This window comes from Leptopilina heterotoma, unplaced genomic scaffold, assembly GCF_015476425.1.
Source record: "Leptopilina heterotoma isolate Lh14 unplaced genomic scaffold, ASM1547642v1 Lhet_68, whole genome shotgun sequence".
Classification (NCBI taxonomy): domain Eukaryota; kingdom Metazoa; phylum Arthropoda; class Insecta; order Hymenoptera; family Figitidae; genus Leptopilina; species Leptopilina heterotoma.
Window position 1 is genome coordinate 5,339,982 of NW_025111157.1, and position 21,251 is coordinate 5,361,232.

At 21.7% G+C, this 21,251-nt stretch overlaps 2 protein-coding genes across 2 annotated transcripts in view; one reads left to right on the top strand and one right to left on the bottom strand.

Annotated features, from left to right (window-relative positions):
* The window catches only part of LOC122510439 (dynein axonemal heavy chain 2), a 37,342-nt gene extending 23,578 nt beyond the window's left edge, over positions 1 to 13,764 (bottom strand). The window contains exons 1-23 of the mRNA XM_043625084.1: positions 13,737 to 13,764; positions 10,577 to 10,855; positions 9,680 to 10,137; positions 9,184 to 9,320; positions 8,650 to 8,992; positions 7,771 to 8,293; positions 7,232 to 7,374; positions 7,003 to 7,148; positions 6,673 to 6,766; positions 6,162 to 6,332; positions 5,525 to 5,717; positions 5,345 to 5,441; positions 4,685 to 4,936; positions 4,471 to 4,598; positions 4,172 to 4,290; positions 3,971 to 4,085; positions 3,428 to 3,561; positions 3,144 to 3,337; positions 2,704 to 2,932; positions 2,445 to 2,596; positions 1,922 to 2,172; positions 1,436 to 1,653; positions 100 to 214 (exon numbers count right to left, since the gene is read on the bottom strand). Coding sequence (XP_043481019.1) covers positions 100 to 214; positions 1,436 to 1,653; positions 1,922 to 2,172; positions 2,445 to 2,596; positions 2,704 to 2,932; positions 3,144 to 3,337; positions 3,428 to 3,561; positions 3,971 to 4,085; positions 4,172 to 4,290; positions 4,471 to 4,598; positions 4,685 to 4,936; positions 5,345 to 5,441; positions 5,525 to 5,717; positions 6,162 to 6,332; positions 6,673 to 6,766; positions 7,003 to 7,148; positions 7,232 to 7,374; positions 7,771 to 8,293; positions 8,650 to 8,992; positions 9,184 to 9,320; positions 9,680 to 10,137; positions 10,577 to 10,787 — 4,423 coding nt within the window. The 5' untranslated portion in view covers positions 10,788 to 10,855; positions 13,737 to 13,764. The remainder of the gene's footprint in view (positions 1 to 99; positions 215 to 1,435; positions 1,654 to 1,921; positions 2,173 to 2,444; positions 2,597 to 2,703; positions 2,933 to 3,143; positions 3,338 to 3,427; positions 3,562 to 3,970; positions 4,086 to 4,171; positions 4,291 to 4,470; positions 4,599 to 4,684; positions 4,937 to 5,344; positions 5,442 to 5,524; positions 5,718 to 6,161; positions 6,333 to 6,672; positions 6,767 to 7,002; positions 7,149 to 7,231; positions 7,375 to 7,770; positions 8,294 to 8,649; positions 8,993 to 9,183; positions 9,321 to 9,679; positions 10,138 to 10,576; positions 10,856 to 13,736) is intronic.
* A 4,617-nt stretch (positions 13,765 to 18,381) lies between these two features.
* LOC122510474 lies at positions 18,382 to 20,583 on the top strand. Its single transcript, XM_043625152.1, has 3 exons — positions 18,382 to 18,673; positions 19,315 to 19,497; positions 20,300 to 20,583. Exons 1-3 carry the CDS (start codon positions 18,625 to 18,627, stop codon positions 20,518 to 20,520), a joined length of 453 nt encoding a protein of 150 aa, XP_043481087.1. The 5' UTR covers positions 18,382 to 18,624; the 3' UTR covers positions 20,521 to 20,583.
* The last annotated feature ends 668 nt before the right edge of the window (positions 20,584 to 21,251 follow it).

A 21,251-nucleotide genomic window follows, 5' to 3' on the forward strand; every position in this document is an offset into this window, starting at 1 on the left:
AATTAATTTAAACAATTTAAAAAAATTTGTATTGTTTTTTACTCGCAAGACTTTAAGAAATTTTTGTAAATAAACAATGAATGGAAAACAGTGTCGTACCAATGTCACATAACCATTTTTCAACAGGTCCTTCTAAAAGAACAGGCTTTAAAAATTCAACATATTCGCCTTCACTGGAGAGCATTCCCTCGGCAATAAATTTCAATGTCGTAGTCTAATATGAAAATTAAAACAAAATAATTAAACCAAAAATTGAACATTTAAAAAAATTAAACAAAAATCAAATATTTAAAAAATAGTTCGATAACAATTATTAAACGAAAATTAAACATTTAAAAAAGTAATTCAAAAAAAAATATTAAACAAAATTTAAATTATTTAAAAACAATTCGAAAAAATTATTAAACAAAAATTGAACATTTAAAAAAGTAACATAAAATATCAAGAAAATTATCAATTATTTTATCGAGTAATAATTTCTACAACTATTTAATTTAAAACAAGTTGTTCATTTTATGACCATTAAGCTTCCTCAATATATAAAAATTGCGGTTTTGCAAACTTTTGAAAAATTATGTACAAAAGGGTTCGTCCAGAAGATTGGTTAAAAATAAAATTATATAAATCATTTATAAGTTGTTGTATAAATATTTGGTGAAATTTACACTTTCATTTGCCAATTGCTTCTATTTTATGATAGAATAATCATTTCAAAATATTAATATTAATATTAAATTAATTATGAAAAAAATACCAAATTTGAATTTTTTGTGAAAAAGAAAAATATTTATTAATTTTATAAATTTTGATAAAATATATACTTTGTATACATCAATCGATTCGTTTTCTTGCCAGGAATGTAATTTTGAGAATAATTAATAAAAATATTAACAAATAAAAAAATTATTTCAGAAAATACAAAAAAAAAAATTTTCTGAATTTTAAAAAAATTGTATAAAAAAAAATTTTGTACATATTTTTGAAAATCCTTGTGTCAGATTTCAGGTATTAATGACTGCAATAAACCTGCAAAATTTCAGGACAATCCATCAAAATTTGTCTGAGATAATTTGTACACAATTTTTGTGACATACACACACACACACATACACACATACACACACACATACATCTGGACATTTGCTCATAATTGAATATACATATGTTCTAGATGAAAATGAGTCCATATAACCTTGTTTTGAAAAATTGAAAATCGTCACCAATGCAAAGCTTCCTCATGAGGAAGCAAAAGTAATTCAAAAAAATTATTAAACACAAATTAAAGAAAAAAGTTAAAAGAAAACAAAAAGAAAATAATTAAAAAGACTTATATTAAAATAAAATAAAGAGCAACATGGAAAAATATTAAATTTTTTTTTTAATTAAAAAAATTGACTAGTGATGAAAAAAGGCATTAAATTGAAAAGATAAATACCTTAATCAGTTTTAGGGACTTGATGTTATCAAAAAGCTTTTTCATATGCGGCTGAATAAGTTCCGGTTTCTTTGAATTCGCAAGAATTTCTAATAAATCGTCATTGGAGATGAAGTAAAATCTCGGAAATATGTGTCGTTTTATTTCTAAATATTGCTCAAGAGCTCTTTGAATTGACTCTAATCCTTTATTTAGAGCGAGTAAAACATTGAGTAAACCTGAAAAGGAAAAATTTTCCCAAGTTATAGAAAATAAATTCGATTTGAAAACTATTAACTTCAATTTTTATTTAAATCATTTATTTGTATTTTTTAATTTTTAAATTCTTTTTTTTTAAGTTTTAAATTCTTTTTTCAATTTTTAATTTCGTTTTTCAATTAAAAATTTTTTTTCTTAATTTTTAAATTCTGTAAAATTTGAAAAAATTGGACTATTGTTTTAACTATTTTTTTATTTTTTCTGTTATTTATATTTTTATTAACTAACTTTGTTCTTGGGTTGCAGGAATGGCGAAAGCAGCTTCAGACATTTTCGAAGTAACTTTAGCCCAGGCTTCGGTTATTTTACTGAAATCCTCCGTCTCTTGTGGCAATTGTTTTCTAATATCTTCCGCATTAAGAATATTGTCCAAATAAACATATCCTCTCTGTACCATCAAAACATTTTCCAAAACTTCCCCAACTGTCGACAAAGCACGTTCCCAATAATCAACTTGATCAGCAAATGGCTCAACAAATCTAAAAAAAGAATTCATTTATTTAAGAATATCATAAAATTTATACTCAAAATAATATTATATCAATTTATTGTATTTATTGAATAATTTTATTTTTCTATTAAATGTTTACATTAACAATAAATTTAGTAGACGAAATAAACTTCGTTTCCTCAGCCAAGTATTTTAGAGAAAAAATAGAGAATAAACTAGACCAAAAATGAGTTCATCCCCCGAATTTTATTACTAAATAAATCCAAAAAATAACTAAATTAGTATTTGAAAAATAATTACTTGGTCGACTTCATGGCAGATAATTGAACCTGATGTTCCTCCAAAGCTTGATTAATTTCGTCCACTGTTTTTAATCGATAGACTCCTTTGTCTTTATAAGCCATCATTTCTATTGGCATTACGTTCCAAATTTGACTAATATTTCTCAGTCCCTAGAAAAAGGAATTTCATTAATTCAAATAATTTTTGAAATCATATTTGAATTAATAAAACTCTAAAATTCCAAATAATCAAAATAATCACTAATTAGTAAACAAACCAATTCTATTCCAAGTTCCATTGTTGCGGCGTTGGAAATTTCACCAATTTCATCAGCAACTAAATGCATTTGCATTTCCGCAATTACATCTAAGGTGAATTCTTGAGAATTTTCATCGAAATCCCTTTGTACTAATTCCTTTACTTTCATCCAGTGACGTTCTCTCATCGCCGTATTTTTTAGATCCGTAATTAATGGAAGAGTTCTTCGAAATTTATCAACTCGTGATCTGAAAAATTGGATCTTAATATTTCTTTTTTCGAATTAAGAAATTGCTAAGTTAAATTTACTAAATAAATTAAATTGCTAACTAAATTTTTTAATTACAAAAAAGTATAAATAAATATAAATACGGAAAAAATATTTTAAAAAATTATAATGAATTAATATTATATTAAAAATATTATTTAAAAAAAAATAATTATGTTAATAATTTTCACCTTGAGTTGTCGACAATTTCCCAATTTTTCTCCTTCAATTCTCTGGACAATCTAGTGAGTTTTCTAAAAAGTACATTTCCAGTTTCGCTCATTTCACTTAAGTCAATGCTCCAGAAATTTCCTGTCTTATAATTCTCCCAACTTTGGTCCCAATCGTTAGTAAGACTCCACACAAGTTCAATAGCAGTCACGTCCTTTCAGTTAATATTTCAGTTAGTCAATAGTGACAATTAATTTTAATTTAGAATTTTAATTTAGAAAAAAAATTGCTTTGAACACAATACCTTGTCCAATTTAATTAATTCTATCGAATCAGGATGACTAATGGCAAAAATTGATAAATTCGCTTTTAGAATTTTTTCCTTTGTTGACAATTCTGACATTTCCTTACGAAATTTCACGAGCCACTGAATAGCATCTGAAAAAATAAAAATTGAAAATGCATCAATTTTTTTACTGTGGGTTATTAATTTTTAGTTCATTTACTTTTTTTTAATTTTTTTATCCAATTTCTAATTCCATTTTGTTTTGTTATTATTAATAATCAATAAATTTTTTATTTTGGACTATTAATTTTTTGTTAATTTTATTATTTATTTTCTTTTTTCTTTATTTTTTTTATTCAATATTTAAGTCAATATTTAATTCAATTTTTAATTCAATCTTTAATTCAATTTTTAATTCAATTTCTAATTCAATATTTAATTTTAATTATGAAATTATTTAAAAATTTATAGTTGAAAATAAAAAATGTTGTAATTTGCATAACAATAATTTAATTCAATTTTTAATACTATTTTCAACTTATGAACATTTTTTTTTCTTGCCTTTAGTAATCCATTCTGAAGTAAAAGGTCCCTCGTCATAAAATCTTGTTACTAATTTTAAAATTAGCGCTTTCAGGAAAACAGTTTCTTGCAGCAATTTATTTTTAAATTCATCCTAACGAAATAAAAAATTCAACTTTTTGTAATTTACTTTCATAAAAAAAAAATATTTTCTTCGTTTCTTTTTTTACAAAAAAATACCTTTTTCTCCAATAGCGAAATTTCGCATGTTGCCAATAATTCCAAATATTCAGACCATATCGAATCTAAATCTCTGACTCGCCTCTTAAATTCCAAAGTCATTTGAACCTCGTATTTTTCTAGAAGAAAAGAAGAGAAAATTTTGATTATGAAAATCAAAAAGAGAAAAATAATTACAATATCAATCACGAAAAAATAAGAAATATTAAATTAACTAATTAATTTAACTTCAATTAACTAAAAATTTAACTTAAGAATTTTTTTAATAAAAAAACTATTAAATAAAAAATAAATTATACCTAATGTTTGATACTGCTCGCGAATCTCAGGGAATTCGCCCTCTTTTTTAGAAACTTCGGTCTTAAGTTTCTGAAAGAATTTCATACTCATTTGCATTGTCACAAGATCTGTGGGCATTTTCTGTATTCTGAAAAAAATCCGAATATATTGTAATTAAATTTTATTTGAGAATTTAATAATTCGCGTATTATTGAAAAAATTCATTATCCTTACTTTCTACTATTTTCCGAAATATATTTGTAGATTCCATTAATTTTCTCATCTGCAGTTCTCAATAGTAATTGAATAAACTTCTCCTGCCATGTGAAACATTGATCAATGACAGATAACTTTAGTTTCTCACAATTAATATTCACAAATTGAACTGTCACCATCGTGTCTTGTTGTTGAACATTATTAGCCAATTCCGTATACTGGCCAATATCCGCATCAAATAATGCTACACTTGGATTTGACTTTTCGTATCTGAAAATAACGTTCAATTAAATTCAAATAAAATTAAACCAAAAATTAAATTTACATAATAAATGAAATTAAAATGAAATTAAGTTAAAAATTAAATCAAAATGAATAAGTTAAATTAAAAACTAAATTTAAATGAAAGTAAATTAAAAACTAAATTTAAGTGAAATGAAATTAAAAACTAAATTTAAATGAAATTAAAAACTTAATTTCAATGAAAGTAAATTAAAAACGAAATTTAAACGAAAATAAATTAAAAACTAATTTTACATAAATTTAAAATTAAATTAAAAATTAAACTGAATTGAATTGAAATTAACTTAAAAATCAAATTAAATTTTATCTGACTTTATTTTAACCACAAAGTTTATTGAATTTGAGTAGAAATTCTCTTTTTAGTTTATTTTTTACCTTTCGATAAACTGGTCCTTATTAATTTCCCATAAATCTCGAAATGGTTCCCAAGTTTTCAAGTAATTTTGAATTTGCGTAAAACAGTAACCTACTTCTACAAAGTAAATGAAAAAATAAAATACATATAATTCTGTAAAAATATTAATAATAAATATTAATTGAAAAAAGAAAATTTACCTTTATTGCAAGCTTGTTGTAATCGAGCAGTTTCTGTATCATTTAACAAAATCTCCCAAAATGGTTTCGAAATCGGTGAATTACTATGAAAAGATTGTTGTAATCTTTCAATTAATTTCAAGGGTTGCACAAGACACATTAGAATATCGTCAAAAAAATTGGAAATTTCAGTCAAACTCGGATTGAAATTTATCTGAAAAAAAACAATAAATGTATTTATATATTTTTAACATAAAACTAAGTTCAATATAGTAAAAATAAACAATAAATGACAAAGACAAAGATCTATATATAAATAAAAAAAAATTTTTTTGAAAATAAATTTTGAAAAAAAAAATTTAGTACAAGTAGAAAAAAAATTCTGAAACAAAATCAAATGGCAATTATTTTCGAGTATTTTTTTTTCATTAGTAAAAAATAATTTCCGTCATAAATAATTAATAATCTGTTAATTTTACTTTCAGTAGTAAAATATTGTTTCAGTCAGACGTACACTTTAGATTCTTTAAAATTCTCTGCCAGTAGAAAAAGACAGTAATAATCAGGCGCAACAAAAAATTTTAATTTCAGTCAACCAAATTGTAAAAAATTCTTAATAGAAAAAATAATTTAGAAAAAATAAAGTTAATTGTGATACCTTTGTGTCTAATAATTCTGCTTCCATTAATAGAAGAGGCGATGGAGCTGTTGTGCCATCTCCATGTAGAGCTTCGAATATTACATTTAGTGAATTATTCAAACACACTTTAAAAGCTTCTTCCAAAAGTGTATCCAATTTCGCCAAATAAATAGTCCACTCTGTAAGAGTCTGGAAAAAATAAATAAGAATTAATTTACATTAAAAATTTACATTACTGTTTTTTTATTAATAATTTATTATTAAATTTCTATTATAATTATTATAACTATTATTACTACATATTATTATTATTATTATTATTATTTATTATTATTTATTACTACTATTTTTGTTCTTATTCATTTTATATTTTTATATTCTTTTTGCTTTAATTATTTCTATCATAATTATTATTTAATTACTACTATGAGTTAATAGTTAATTTTCCAAATGTCTATATTTTATCCTTCCTAAAATTTTCTTTTTGAAAAAATAATATTTCTTTACAACCATTAAAATTTATACAAACTTTTTCAATAACGTGCATAAATCCATGGTACACGACAAACAAAAGTTGAACAATAATTTCGTGATTTTTCACAATATTATCGTAAGCTTGGTCCCTGAAAATTTAAATTTTCATTCAAATATATTTAAAAACAATTATATTTTCATAATTTAAAAATTAAAACTAAACATTATGAATTAATTATTCCATCAGTCAATAACTTTCAATATCAATAATATAGTTTTTAATAGATAATATCCAAAATTACTTTCCAAAAAAATGTGGATACGACAATAAAATACAAAAAAAAAAAAAGAAAATCTAAAGAATTTATTGTCTCTCTCTATTTACCTTGAATTTAAAATATCCTGAATTAAATCCGACAAGGCGTAGGAATAATTTGGTCGAATTTGAACTAACGAAATTTCACAAATATTTTCACAAATTTTCATTATTTGTAAATTACAAGTTTTGTACGTGTCAATTATTTCCTGGAGCTGAAATAAAGAGAAATGAATTAATTTTTGTTTCAAGAGGAAAAAAACTGTTAAAAAGTGAAAAAAAAATATAAAAATATCACCTTTCTTGTGTGAATTGTACATTCTTTAACAAATGCTTCTATAAAATCAGAATTCCATGTTAATTTCACCAATCCCGGTTGAATTTGACGATCCAAAATTTTAATTAAATTCTTGAACAAAAGTTGCTCCTCACAAGAGAGTACTGTAATTTTAACACATTCGATTGTTAATTTTTATTAATAATAACATTTTTTAAAGTACTTAAATATCTATTTTTTCAAATTAATTTTTTAAAATTAAATATTGAATTAAATATTAAATTAAATATTAAAATAAATATCTAATTAAATATTCATAGTAAAAATAATTAGGAAATTAATTATAATTGTTTGGTAATTTTGCGAATAAAAAAATTAAAAGTTATTAAATTAATTATAACTGCTTGATAATATTGTAAATAAAAAAATATCTAGAGAATAATAATTAATAAAGTCAAAAATTACAAAGTGAATAAAAATTAAAATAATATTAAAATTAAAAAAATAAAAAAACTTTACAATGAAAAATAAACAAATAAAAAATAAAACTCAAAAATTACCATCTAAAATTTTATTGTACGCCAAAACAACAAAAATAACGCTCTCGTAGACAAAGAGCAATGTTTCGGCTTTATCGGTAATTATTTGTATGTCGTTTGGTATCAAAAAATCCCAATCGGGCCAATGATTGACATCACGACACAATTCTAAAATAAGCGGATCCATATTGCATTCAAGTTTATAATTAATTTCGTCACTTTTTCTCTTCATTAGAAAGCAATTTAATCGCTCCTGTGGATTCTCGCCAATGTAATTAATCCATTTTCTATAAAGAGTCTTAACAATTCCATTCAGCGATTGCACGAGACTATCGTATTTTTCACATATCACGTCAGCAATATTACAAAATGGCATCCAATCGGCGTGTTTCAATAATTCACGTATCCTCACAAGTTTGGCAATTTTCATTTGTAAATTTTTCGCTCTCCCCGAATAATAGGGTAACATTGCCGGATATTTCTCCCTCTCATCAATCACCTCAGTTTTTGCGTCGAGAATTCTCTTTTCAAACATTCTCCATATCTAAATTTCAGGAAAGAAAAAAATTTTAATTTGTATTTTCATTTTATTTTTGGAAAATAATTTCTAAAAATACATCGTTGCAAAAAAAAAATAATACAAAATAACAATTAGAAAATTAAATAGAAATTTCCTCATAATAAAATTAAAAAAAAATTTAATTTGAATTTTCATTTCATTTTTCGAAAATGGTTCCAGAAATAGAATTTCGTAGCAAAAAAAAAATAATAATTTACAAAATAACAATTGGAAAATTAAATAGGAATTTTTTTATTTCGATAATTAGAAAGTTAAACAGAAATTCGTTCGCTTCGTTTAGTAGAAAATAAAAATTTAGTAAAATATTTTTCTTCACTTACGCGTGTGGTTTTATTTTCAAAAATTGGCTTCAAAGTTTCTCGACTGAGATAATTGTAAAAGCCATAAAGCGCATAGACACCATCTTCAATCGTGTCATTGTAGCTAAACACAATATTGAGTAAATTTTCGATCATTATTTCCAAATCCTTCATTTTACCACGAAAAATGAACATATCATCGTGCCAAGTCACTTGATGGACATTTAAAATTTTATGGGAAATTAATTTCACCGAATTCAAATAATTAATAAATTCGTCCTCAATATTTTGACAAGTTGCCTCAAATTCTGGTCCCCTCGTACCGCGAAAAAATGGTTTTCCCGTTGTCATCGTCTCGTCCATTCTGCAAAAATGAAAATTTCCAATTAAAAGAAAAGAAAATATTTCCAAAATCTTGAATAAATTAAAATGTAAATGTACCTACTTATTGCAAAACAAATTTTTAATTTTTATAGTAATTTAGTATTTTTTAATTTTAGTATTTTGTTATTTTTATTTTGTATTTTTTTAAAACTAGTAAATAAATTCAATTACCTTCCAAAGTCTATCATGGCTTGGCAAATTTCGATCAGGTTTTCACATCTCTCGACAAAAATAAAAATATTTTTGAATATTTCTTCTCTATTCAGAGTCCATTTAACGTCGGTGGCTTTGTCATGAGCTTCGGCAATCTGGAAACAAATAAATTGGTTAATAATTAAATATATTAATGAGAAAATAAATTAATAATTAAATACACTAATAATTAAATATATTAGTAACTAAATATATTAATAATAAAATATATTAGCAAGGAAATATATTAGTAATTAAAAATGTTAATAAGCAAATATATTAATAATTAAATATGTCAGTAATTAAATATATCAATAATTAAATACATTAGTAATTAAATACGTCAACAATGAAATATATTATTAATAATAATGAATAATTATTAATAATTATATTAATAATTAATCATATTAATTAAAACCATAAAAAATAATTAATAAAAAATATCAAAACTAACAAAAAGAAAAATTCTTACACGATCATAAATTTCCATGTACTTTCGACAACTGCCAATGCATTCTTCGAGAATTTTCATAGATTTTCTTGTCTTTCCAGAAAAAATTTCCGTCAAATTAATAAATCCAATGCAACACTTGATGAGCTGATTACTCAAGAAATCAAATAACTGATTTATTTTCTCAGTGGAATTCAAATACGGCGAATTCAGCCAAATTACACGAAAAAGTTGTATTATTTTCGGTAAATGTTGAACAATTTCCATTGGTGTTGAACTTTCGGCAAGTTCTGTGCAAGGTTGCTTTAAAATTGTCAAAAATTCAATATTCGATTGCGCTTCTTTAACTGAATTTATTATTTCCTCATTCAAGAGGAAAAATTGTCTCATATATGTCGATTGTGAATTTGTCAAAATATTAATAATATGCCTAACTAGAGGCAATTTTAATTGATACATTAATCCACTGAGATTTTTATCTGCAATAATATTTTTTTAATTTTTTCTTAAAAAAAATTACAAAAAGGATTTAAGTAATTTTTTTTCAAAACTTTTTTCTGGAATTTTTTCTTTAAATTCCTTTTTGTAATTTTTTTCTGGAATTTTTTCTTTTAATTCCTTTTTGTAATTTTTTCCTGGAATTTTTTTTTCTAATTCTTTTTTGTAATTTTTTTCTGTAATTTTTGTTAACAAAAAAAAATACAAAAATAATTTTTTTATGTAACTTTTTATTAATTTTTTTGTAATTTAAAGAAAAAATAATCAATAATTTCAGTATTTGGAGCAACTATTATTTAATTGACTCAGATAAAAATTATTTAATAGAAATAAGTATTTATTTATTATTAATTTATTATTTAAAAAAAATTTACGTTTTTTATTTATTATCTATTTAAATTAAAAATACTTTACACTTACGTCTATAGGCCCAAAAATCATATTCATCTTTAACGCACAATAATTCATTAGTTGCCAATTGTTCCTTATCGGTGATGGCAATTTTCATCTGATTTAACCAATAACTTAACACTAATTCAAGTCTTTTTGCCAAATCTTTATTGACACTTGCTTCATCAATACTGAGATCACTTCCTTCCAAAGGAAGATATAATACCGTCAATCCTAACATTTTAAATCTAAAATCCGTCAATTCGCATAAAAATTTATGCAAATTCGTACAAAAGTCGATTTTTACATCTATTTTACAAATTTTAAGGCAAATTACAATAAAAATTTTAATTTCAAAAGCAAAAACAAAAAAATTCAAAATAATTATTAAATTGACAAAAAAATTGACAATTGATACAAAAAATTTGTTATAATTAGTAAACAATAAAAAAGAAACAATAAATAAATAAAATTATAAACAAACAAACAAGAAAAAAATTGTAATTTAGTAATTAAATTATAAATAAAATAGGTAATAATTTTATTAATATTTATTACTTTATTATTAACAATTCATAATAGAATAATTCCATTATTAATAATTAATAATAAAATATTTCAATATGAATAATTAATCATTAATAAAAAAAATAATAAAATAGAAAATAAATAATTTTCTAAATGAAAATGATTTATTTTCTAAATGAAAATGATTTATTTTCTATTTTATTATTATAAAGAATAATTTCTAGAGCAGAATTTAGAAATTAAAAATAATCATGAAATAAACGAAATAACTGACGATTAAAAAGAATATCTAAAACAATAAATAAAATAAAAAACTGTGATAAACAATAAAAAGATTGTAACTTAACAATTAAATTATAAAGAAAATAGTAATTTTATTATTTTATTTTTATTATTAATTATTAAGGGCATTTGAAACTTGATGACGTCACACATGCTTTGCACAAACTAAAACGTCATCAAGGTTCAAATGCCCTTAATTATAATTAATAAGTAAAAATTAATAATCAATAATAATTCATAATAATTAATCCTTATTAATAAAATCAGATGTCTGTCTGTACATTGCTTAAAACTTCAAAATGTTAACATGATTAGTTATTATGGACATCAGAGATTCCAAAAATGTTCTTAAAAAATTTAATGTATGTATGTATGTATGTATGTATGTATGTATGTATGTATGTATGTTTGTCTGTCACAAAAACTTTGTACCCCAATCACACAAAAACATGTGAATCGATTTAAGTCCAACTTGGTAGGTTATTAGGTATTGACCCAAGGAAGGTTTATAAATTTACAGATTTAAAACATATTAATTAGAACGGGAGATATTCAATTTTTTCAAAAAATTCAAAAAATCGAAAATTTCAAAATTTTTTATTTTTCATGGATTGCTTTTGAAGTTTATATACTTGAGTATTATATGTTATTTAGTCACATTATAGCATAACTTTGCAAAAAATAAAGTCCTATAACTAATATGTAAGTATAAAAATGTTTTCAAAAAATCGAAAATTTCAAAATTTTACATTTTTTTATGGATTGCTTTTAAACTTTCTATATTTGAGTATTACATGTTATTTGGTCACATTTTAGCATAATTTTTCAAAAAATACTATTCTACAACTAAGATGTAAATATAAAAATATTTTCAAAAACTTGAAAAATGGAAAATTTCCAAATTTCACAATTTTTAATGGATAGCTTTTAAACTTTCTAAAAATAAATATTATATGTTATTTAGTCAGATTTTATCATAATTTTGCAAAAAATACTATCCTACAAGAAATATAAAAAAATTTTCAATATATCAAAAAATCGATACTAATTACTATATGAAGTATAATTCAGTAGTATTTTTGGAGTCTCTGATTAATATTTTGATGTCAAAATAGTGCAATTTAAAATTATTTATCAAATCAATCTAATATTTTCAAGAAGTTCAGAAATATTGAAAATGGAAATTTTTTATGATTAAAATGATTTCGCAGGATGTCAAGAATTGTAAGTCACCTGTGATACAATACAAGCATATTATGCCACTAGGCAAAAACTTACATGTTAAAACGTTTTTTCATTTTAACTCTAGATTTAACTTTAAGAGATGTTTTGAGCAATGTAAAGACAAAAGTTAACACGGTGTCTATTTTTGTTTAACAAAATTCCCTGCTTTGTCCAAACTTTTCACGGTTTATCTCTTTTTTGTCAAATTTAAATTTACTTGATTTTATCCATAAATAAATCTACAAATGGCTATAAAAATTTACTTATTTTATGAAAATACTGTTTCTTAAGTTCATATAAATATAGATTGTATTACTTGCTGTCGAACAGTTTTCTGTTTATACTAATACATTTAACTGGGTATCTACCAAACGGGAAAAACTGTAAAAAGCTGGGAATATGCCGAACCGGGAATTTTCCTATCAAACTAAGAAAAAGTTTCATTATATTAATTCGCTTTTAAAAAATTGCTTTTTACTTCAATTTTTATTGATGTATAATATTTATGAAAACAGACCCGAGTCAAAATTTAAGCCCTACTTTAAGCCTAAAATTTAGGTCTTATGTTAGGTTTTAGCAGTCGTAACGTAGGGTCTACTTGCGATACAATTAGTTCCAATTAGACTCTACTATAACTCCAAAAACTGTATGGAAAATTTAATTTTTTTAATACATTAATTAAAGTACTACAAATTGATAAATATTGTTCTCTGCATTTGAATTGGTTAAAATAACTAATTTGATAACAAAAAGTCAATCACTGATTCAAATAGTAATATTTTCCTACTAAAATAGCTATAATGGTAACTAATTATTATTTTTTTCCGGTCAAATTAAATTCCCTAGCTATTTCCTGATTTTCCAGATTGGTAGAAACTTAAATGTATTGGTAGAAACTAAAACCCGTCGAAGACGGGTACGACAGCTAGTAATAATTAAAAATAATTAAAAATAATTAAAAATAATTAATAATTAATAGTCAATAATTAATAATTAATAATTAAATAATAAAATAATATAAAAAATAATAAAATTTTTAATAATAAAGTTAAAATTATCGAGTGATAGTTTTACTCAATAATAATAAAAAAATTAAATAACTAATTAAAAACTAATTAAATTAAATAATAATGAAAAAAAACAATAAAAAGGATACTATCAGGCCAGGAATCGATTTTAAAAAAATTATGAGCATAAATATTCTCAATTTGAAGAAGAATATTGCCCTCAATTTTATCATTGACATTGCCAAATGTAATTTTCAAATGAAAATTGTCCACTGAAAATATCTCGTCGGGATTTCTAAAAAAATACATTAATTCGTGAACTGGCGTCTCGGGAAATCCGACGCTCGTCATAAGAGTAGATTCCTTAAAAAATATCGATATAATTATAATATTTGGATCATGAAAAAATTCCTGAATTTCAAAAATACACTGATCTGTCCAATCGGTCTCCTCCAAACCATTTAATGTTGTGAGATCCTTTACAAATTGAACCTTTAATTACAATAAAAAAGGATTAAATTCCTCGATAAAAAATTTTTAGTCCTTAAATTAAAATTATTTAACCTACTAATTGTGTTATTTCATCTTCATGATAAATTATTTTTTCCGTTTCGATGAAATCATTTTCATCGTTTTTGCCTAAAATAATAATATTAACGTTTAATTGAAATTTTTATAATAATTAATAATACTAATTTCCAATTGAAAATTTTTAATAATTAATGATATTAAGGGCATTTGAACCTTAAAGACGTTTCAGTTTGTGCAAAGCATGTGTGACGTCATCAAGTTTCAAATGCCCTTAATGGAAAATTTAAAAAGTAATGGAAAAATTTAAAAAAAGTACAATAATAAAAATTATCAATAAAAATATAAAAAAAATTCTGTGATATATAATGAAACTAAATAAAATTACTATTTTCTTCATCGTCAGAAGATTTTGCGTATAAATATTCGTAACGTGGATCCAAGGCCCATTTATTTTTCTTCTTGTTTTTTCGATTAGACATTTTCTCATTCTCTCTCAATTGTAATTAATTAATTAATTTACAATTTCAATAATACGTAAATAGTCTACAGAAAAATGGTTTTATTTTTTATCTAAAAAAAAACCTTTAAAAAATTTAAAGGTTAATTCAATTCTCTGTTTGTTTTTGACAATTAAATTTGACTTCAAATAAATAAACGAAAATCGATACCTACTAAAATTTTTAATAATAAAAAATAAATATAAAAAAAAGTCTGGAAGAAAATACCTACCTAATTTGATTCCAGAAAATAAAAAATAAATAATAAAAACAAAATAAATTCGTAGAACTCATATTTCTCTCAATGAATTTATTCTTAATTTATTATTAATTAATTAATCAATTAATTAATTAATTAATAGTTGAATACTATTAATTTTATTTAGTATAAAGTTAAATCTGTATTATTAATAAAACTCACAAGACTATTTAAAAACTAGATAGTAATTCATTATTAATTAATTAATTATTTAATTAATTATTTAATTATTTATTTAATTAATTATTTAATTAAGAATAATAATAAATTAATAATAAAAGGAATTGAGAAAAATATTTGTATAAAAAATTGATTTTATTTGAATTAATTTTTCTTTTATTTTCTCAATGAAATTATTTTTCTAATTCAAATAACAATTTTCACCTATTTGGTATTATTAATATTTAATTTTCAAAAAATTTATTTCCTTCTACTATGTAGAGTTTTGTTATCTTCTGTGATAATTACATTCCCACTTGTAACAAATTTCTGTATAAACAGCTGATTTTCCATACAACGAAAAACATTTCTCGAAAATATAAATTAGTTTATAATCGACCACACGTCAAGTTGAACGTAATAATAAAAAATGAGATTCATTATTTCCATTATACTCGTCTACTTAAGTATTTCATTCGGCAAGTAAAAAAAATTATAATATATTCCATTAAATATTTTCCATTCACAAAAAACAGAAAATTTAGTAAAAAAAAAAGTTTAATAAAAATTCATTTAACAAAAGTAATAAATTAATAATTAATAACAAGAATATAAATAATCAAAATTATTGTAACAATAATAAAAATTAAAATAATAAAAATTAGACGATAACAATCAAGATTTTTCACTTCTGATCATAAACAAAATAATAATGGTACATTAAAGAAAGTTTTTCTAGTTCTTATTCGAAGTATTTCTTTATCATTCCGTAAACAAATTAAGATAAAGATAACTAATTACCATTCTGAATACAGTGAAAATTTAGAAACAAAGTTTTACTCAAGAACTCTTTAAAAAAGTAGTACTAATGAGAAATCGAAAATATTCTTTAACTATTTTATTATTTTTAATAATTAATTTTGAAAGTTAAATATTTTATTAAATAAATTAATAAAAATGAAAAATAGAATTGAAAAAATGAATTAAATAATAAAATTAATTTTGTGCAATAAAGAAAAAGTCACACAACTCATTGTTTAGTTTCTAATTAATAAAAAATTGTTAATAATAAATAACATTAAAAATAATTTTAAAAAGTTTATAATTATTGTCAAAAAATTCTTTTTGTTCTATTACTTTTAATTTTGTTAGTATTAAATTTTTGGTTCATTATAGTCTTTGCTTCAATTGCATAACAATTATAAATAATTTTTATTATTAGAATTATTATTTATTGTTATTATTTATTATTAGTCTTACAATAATTTTTTAATATTTTGATTATTATTATATTCCCTTCGATTCTACTTTTCTACAATATACATCATGAGAAACATTTAATTTAAATCAAATAAAATTTATTTGAAACAATAAAATTTTTATTTAAACGAAATAAAATTTATTTGAAACAATAAAATTTTTATTTTAAACAAATGGAATTTATTTAAAAGAATAAAATTTTTATTTAATCCAAACGAAATTTATTTGAAACCATACAATTTTTATCTAAACCAAATAAAATTTATTTGAAACAATAAAATTTTTATCTTAACCAAATAAAATTTATTCGATACAAAGAAAAACTTTATTATAATTAATAAGTGTAAAATTAATTAATTAATTTTATAAAATAAAGATTAATATTTACAGGAGATTCTTTAACATGTTATACTTGTGCGACACCGAGTTCAGAATTTTCCGACTGTTTTGACAATTGTCAAAATTTTTTCAGTGAACAAAAATCATTTTTTCCATTTGAGGACAATCAAAAATGCTACAATGGCGCTTTTTGTGCTAAATTCATTTTAAACGGTAAATTTTTCAACAAATTCATAGAAAATTAGAAATAAAGTAATTATCTGATTTATAAAGTGTTTAAATTATAAACTTTTATTTAAGGGCTGCATAAAAAAAAATTTAATCTAAAATTCTTTTTATTTTAGTGTCAAATAAAAAAGTTACAATACGAAAATGTATTTCAAGAGAAGAAATTGTTGATTTTGACCCCGAAAATCCACCGTCACCAACGAAATCAATAAAAACGTATTATAAGGGTTACAATGTTGACGCTTATTTTTGTGAAAATAATTATTGTAATGGCGCTTTGAACACAAAAAGTCTATCTTCAATCGTATTTTTATTATCACTCTTTCTATATATAAATAATTTAATTCCATAAAATTAAAAAAGAAAATAATTCAAATTTGATAAAAATCGTTTTCTTTCTTTATAAATTTGTTGAAATTTTATAGAAAATATAAAAAAAAAAATTATGGAATTTGATAGAAAAATTAGAGAAATTATAGGAAAAAAATTACATCCAGAATAAAATGTATTTGACTTAGAGCAAACTAGACTTTTTATTTGTTTCAAAACGAATTTTATTTGATTCAAATAAACTTTAATTTGGTTCAAGTAAATTTTATTCGATTCAAATAAAATTTTATTTAGTTCAATTAACAAATTTTTTTTTATTCAAATAAAATTTTATGTTGTTCAAACAAATTTTATTTGATTCAAATAAACTTTAATTTGGTTCAAGCAAATTTTATTCGATTCAAATAAAATTTTGTTTGGTTCAAACAAATTTTACTTGATTTTATTTGAATCAAATAAAATTTGCTTGAACCAAATAAAATTTTATGTTGTTGAAACAAATTTTATTTGATTCAAATAAACTTTGATTTGGTTCAAAAAAATTTTATTCGATTCAAATAAAATTTGATTTGGTTCAAACAAATTTTATTTGATTGAAATAAAATTTTATTTGGTTCAAATAAATTTTATATTTGCATAATAAAAGTTTTACTTTTGTCGAATTAAAGTTTTATGCAAAACAAATAAATAATTTAGTACGCTCTGAGGTAAATATAATTTTACGTAACTCAAATAAATTATATTTGGTTTAATTAAAATTTTTTTTTGGGTGTTTAGAAATTAATAGAAAAATTATTTAAATTATAGAAAAATTTTAGAAATAATTTTAGAGAAATTTTCTAAATTTTGTGATTGTTAATAAGTTTGTTAATTAGAAAAAATATTTGTTACGTTATTTCTAATTTATTACTGTTGTATTTTTTAATAATAATAATAATAATAATAATAATAATAATAAAATTATTAAAATTAAAAGTTTATTATTTAAATAAAATAAAATTATTAAATTATTATTAAAAATAAAATTTTTTTAAAAAATAAAAAAAATAATAATAATAATAAAAATAAGAAAAAGACTTTTCTTTCTATTTTTAAAGACATTGAATAATATATCGAAACAAAAAAAGTTCTAAACTAAAAACAAATAGAAGAAGAAGGAAATGACTAATAATTTACAACATACGTATTTGAAACAAAAATATGACACATTTCATCGTCATTATAGATTTGATTGTTTAGATGATAATAATTTCTATAGTTAAAATCATCAGTAAATGTACTTAAGGATTTGTGAGTTATTCACACCCACAAGTTGGGACCTTGGCATTGTTATAGAAATAAGCCTCCACACTCATAGAATAGGTGGGAAACGTTAAAGACTTTCAGTACAGTTGCGACTTAGCCTTAGTAACGTCAATAATTTAACCCGGAAAAATGAAATTTTTATTCTGTTTCGGAATTGTCACAATTTCTCTTGCAATTGGTGAGTAAATGATTTTTCCCTTAAATTTTTTTGGCTTTTTTAAAATTTTCAAAATTAATTTTTAAATTCATCAAATTAATGATTAATTATTAATTATTATTACAATTATAATTACTATTATGTTATCAATTATTATATTATTAATTTTGTACTGCAATATGTTAATTATTAGTATATTAATAATAAAATGCCTTTGAATTTTGAACGTGTTAATTAATAAATATTAATTAATACACCCAGAGAAAAAATATATTTTACTCTCAGAGCCATCTAGACTTCTTATTTATTTCAAACAAGTTTTATTTGATTAAAATAAGTGTTGTTTGATTAAAATAAAATTTTATTTGGTTTAAATAAAAATTTTAATTGTGACGAATAAAATTTTATTTGGTTTAAATAAAAATTTTAGTTGTGACAAATAAAATTTTAATTTCAAAGTAAAAATAAAGAATTTAATTGCCTCTGAGACAAATATACTTTTATTTAACTCAAGTAAATTATATTTGGTGTAAATAAAATTTTCTCTGTATGTAAATATTAATAATAATAAGTAAATTATTAATTTTAGTTTAATAATAATTTTTAATCGATTAAATTGAATTTTTTTGAAATTGATTTATTGTTGCTGATATTTTTTACAGGCGATTGTTTACAATGTTACAATTGCTATGAGGGCGATTATTCAAATGATCATCAAATACATAATAAAGTACATGAATATGGAACATACACTCCAAACATAAAATGTATTTTTACTAACGGACAAATAACAGGTCCAACTTGTCAAACATCGAGTGTATGTGTCGATTTGCACGCGAAAATAGGTAAGTCATTGAATTTAATTTTATAAAACAAAAAGTATTTTCTATTTAGTAAAGAAAATATGTATTTATACCCAGAGAAAAATTCTATTTAAATCAAATATATAATTTATTTGAGTTAAATAAAAGCATATTTGTCTCAAATATATACTTTTTTAAATAAAAATTTTATTCGACACAAATAAAACTTTTATTATGCAAATAAATTTTTCTTATTACTTTGAATGAAATGAAACGTATTTGAATCAAATAAAGTTTATTTGAACCAAATAAAATTTCATTTCATTTTTCTTATCATTTGAATCAAATAAAAGTTTTTTGAACCAAATAAAATTTTATTTGAAACTTGGCTTTGAGTAAAAAAAATTCCCTTTTCCGGATGTAATACATTTTTTCGGTAAAATTAAATTTTATTAACATAAATAAATATTTTTTAAATATTTTTTTTTAATACAAAAATTCAAAATAAATATTTTCATAATGTTTTTAAATGCACTAAAAAATTTATTTGATTCAAATAAATGGTCACTTTTGTCAAATATATATTTACCTTATTAATTTAGTTAATTAATTATTTATTATTTGACGAAATTTAATCAAATTAATTTATATTAATTTAAACTGAAATTAAATAAATTTTATTTTCTCTCAGAATTTTAATTTTAGTTAAAAGTCGTCCATTTGGTTATTGCTTCAAACAAAATTTGGTTGTCTCCGAAAAAAAAATTTTTTTCTCATTGTACATTTTTATAAAACTTTAAATATACTTTTATTTTGCACTTTCATATAATTTTCCTTTTTACAGATAAATCAAAGGCTACCTATCACTTTTGTTCAATATACAACGAAATAAACGTGAAAAATTTCATGAACGTTACAAATCATAATGTTGTGGAAATAACATCAAAAACTTGTTCCGAAAATCTTTGCAATTTCGGCAATAGTCTCGGCAATGGCGCTTCGTCAATATTTACAATTAATCTCCTAGCGATTACAATAGTATTATCATTATTTTTTTCCTCATAAAACTTGTATAATTGAAACAAAATTCTTCATAATAATATTTAATTTACAATTTAATTTTATTAAACAGAAATTTTTATTAATTTATTAATTTAATATCATCTTTAATTTTTTTTTATATTAAATAATTTATTTTTATTACAAATTAGTATTTTTAATAATATCAATATATTTATAGAGTATATCTTTTTTTTTTAATAAAAATGTAGGAATTAAATACAATCGCAATTTATATATAAAAAATCAGCGCAAAATCGCAATGTTTGCAGTGTAAAAATATTTGTTATAATAATAAAATAAAAAACTTACCATACGCCAAAATTTAATTCCAATCCAAGACTGATTTCCAAAAAAAGAAGAAAAATACACTCACGATTGAAAAAAAATCCGAATATTTTCGAAATGAATACAATACGTTTAGAAAAAAGGGAATTAAGGAAAAAGTTATTTTAAGAAACACCCTAAAAAAACGTTCGCGGTTTTAGAGAAAAATACGAACACTCCCGATGCTAATAAACACTTTTGTCAAACAAAAAAAGAAGTTTAGGAAAATTTAATTGTAATTGAATTTTTTAATTTTCTTTGTATACCTGAAACAGAAAAATTTTCACCGATATTTATTATTAAATAAAAACGTAGTATAAAATTTTTTTTTAAAACCAGCAAATAATTTTATAGGCTCTAAGGGAAATATAATTATTTCACCTAAATAAAATTTATTCCAACCAAATAAA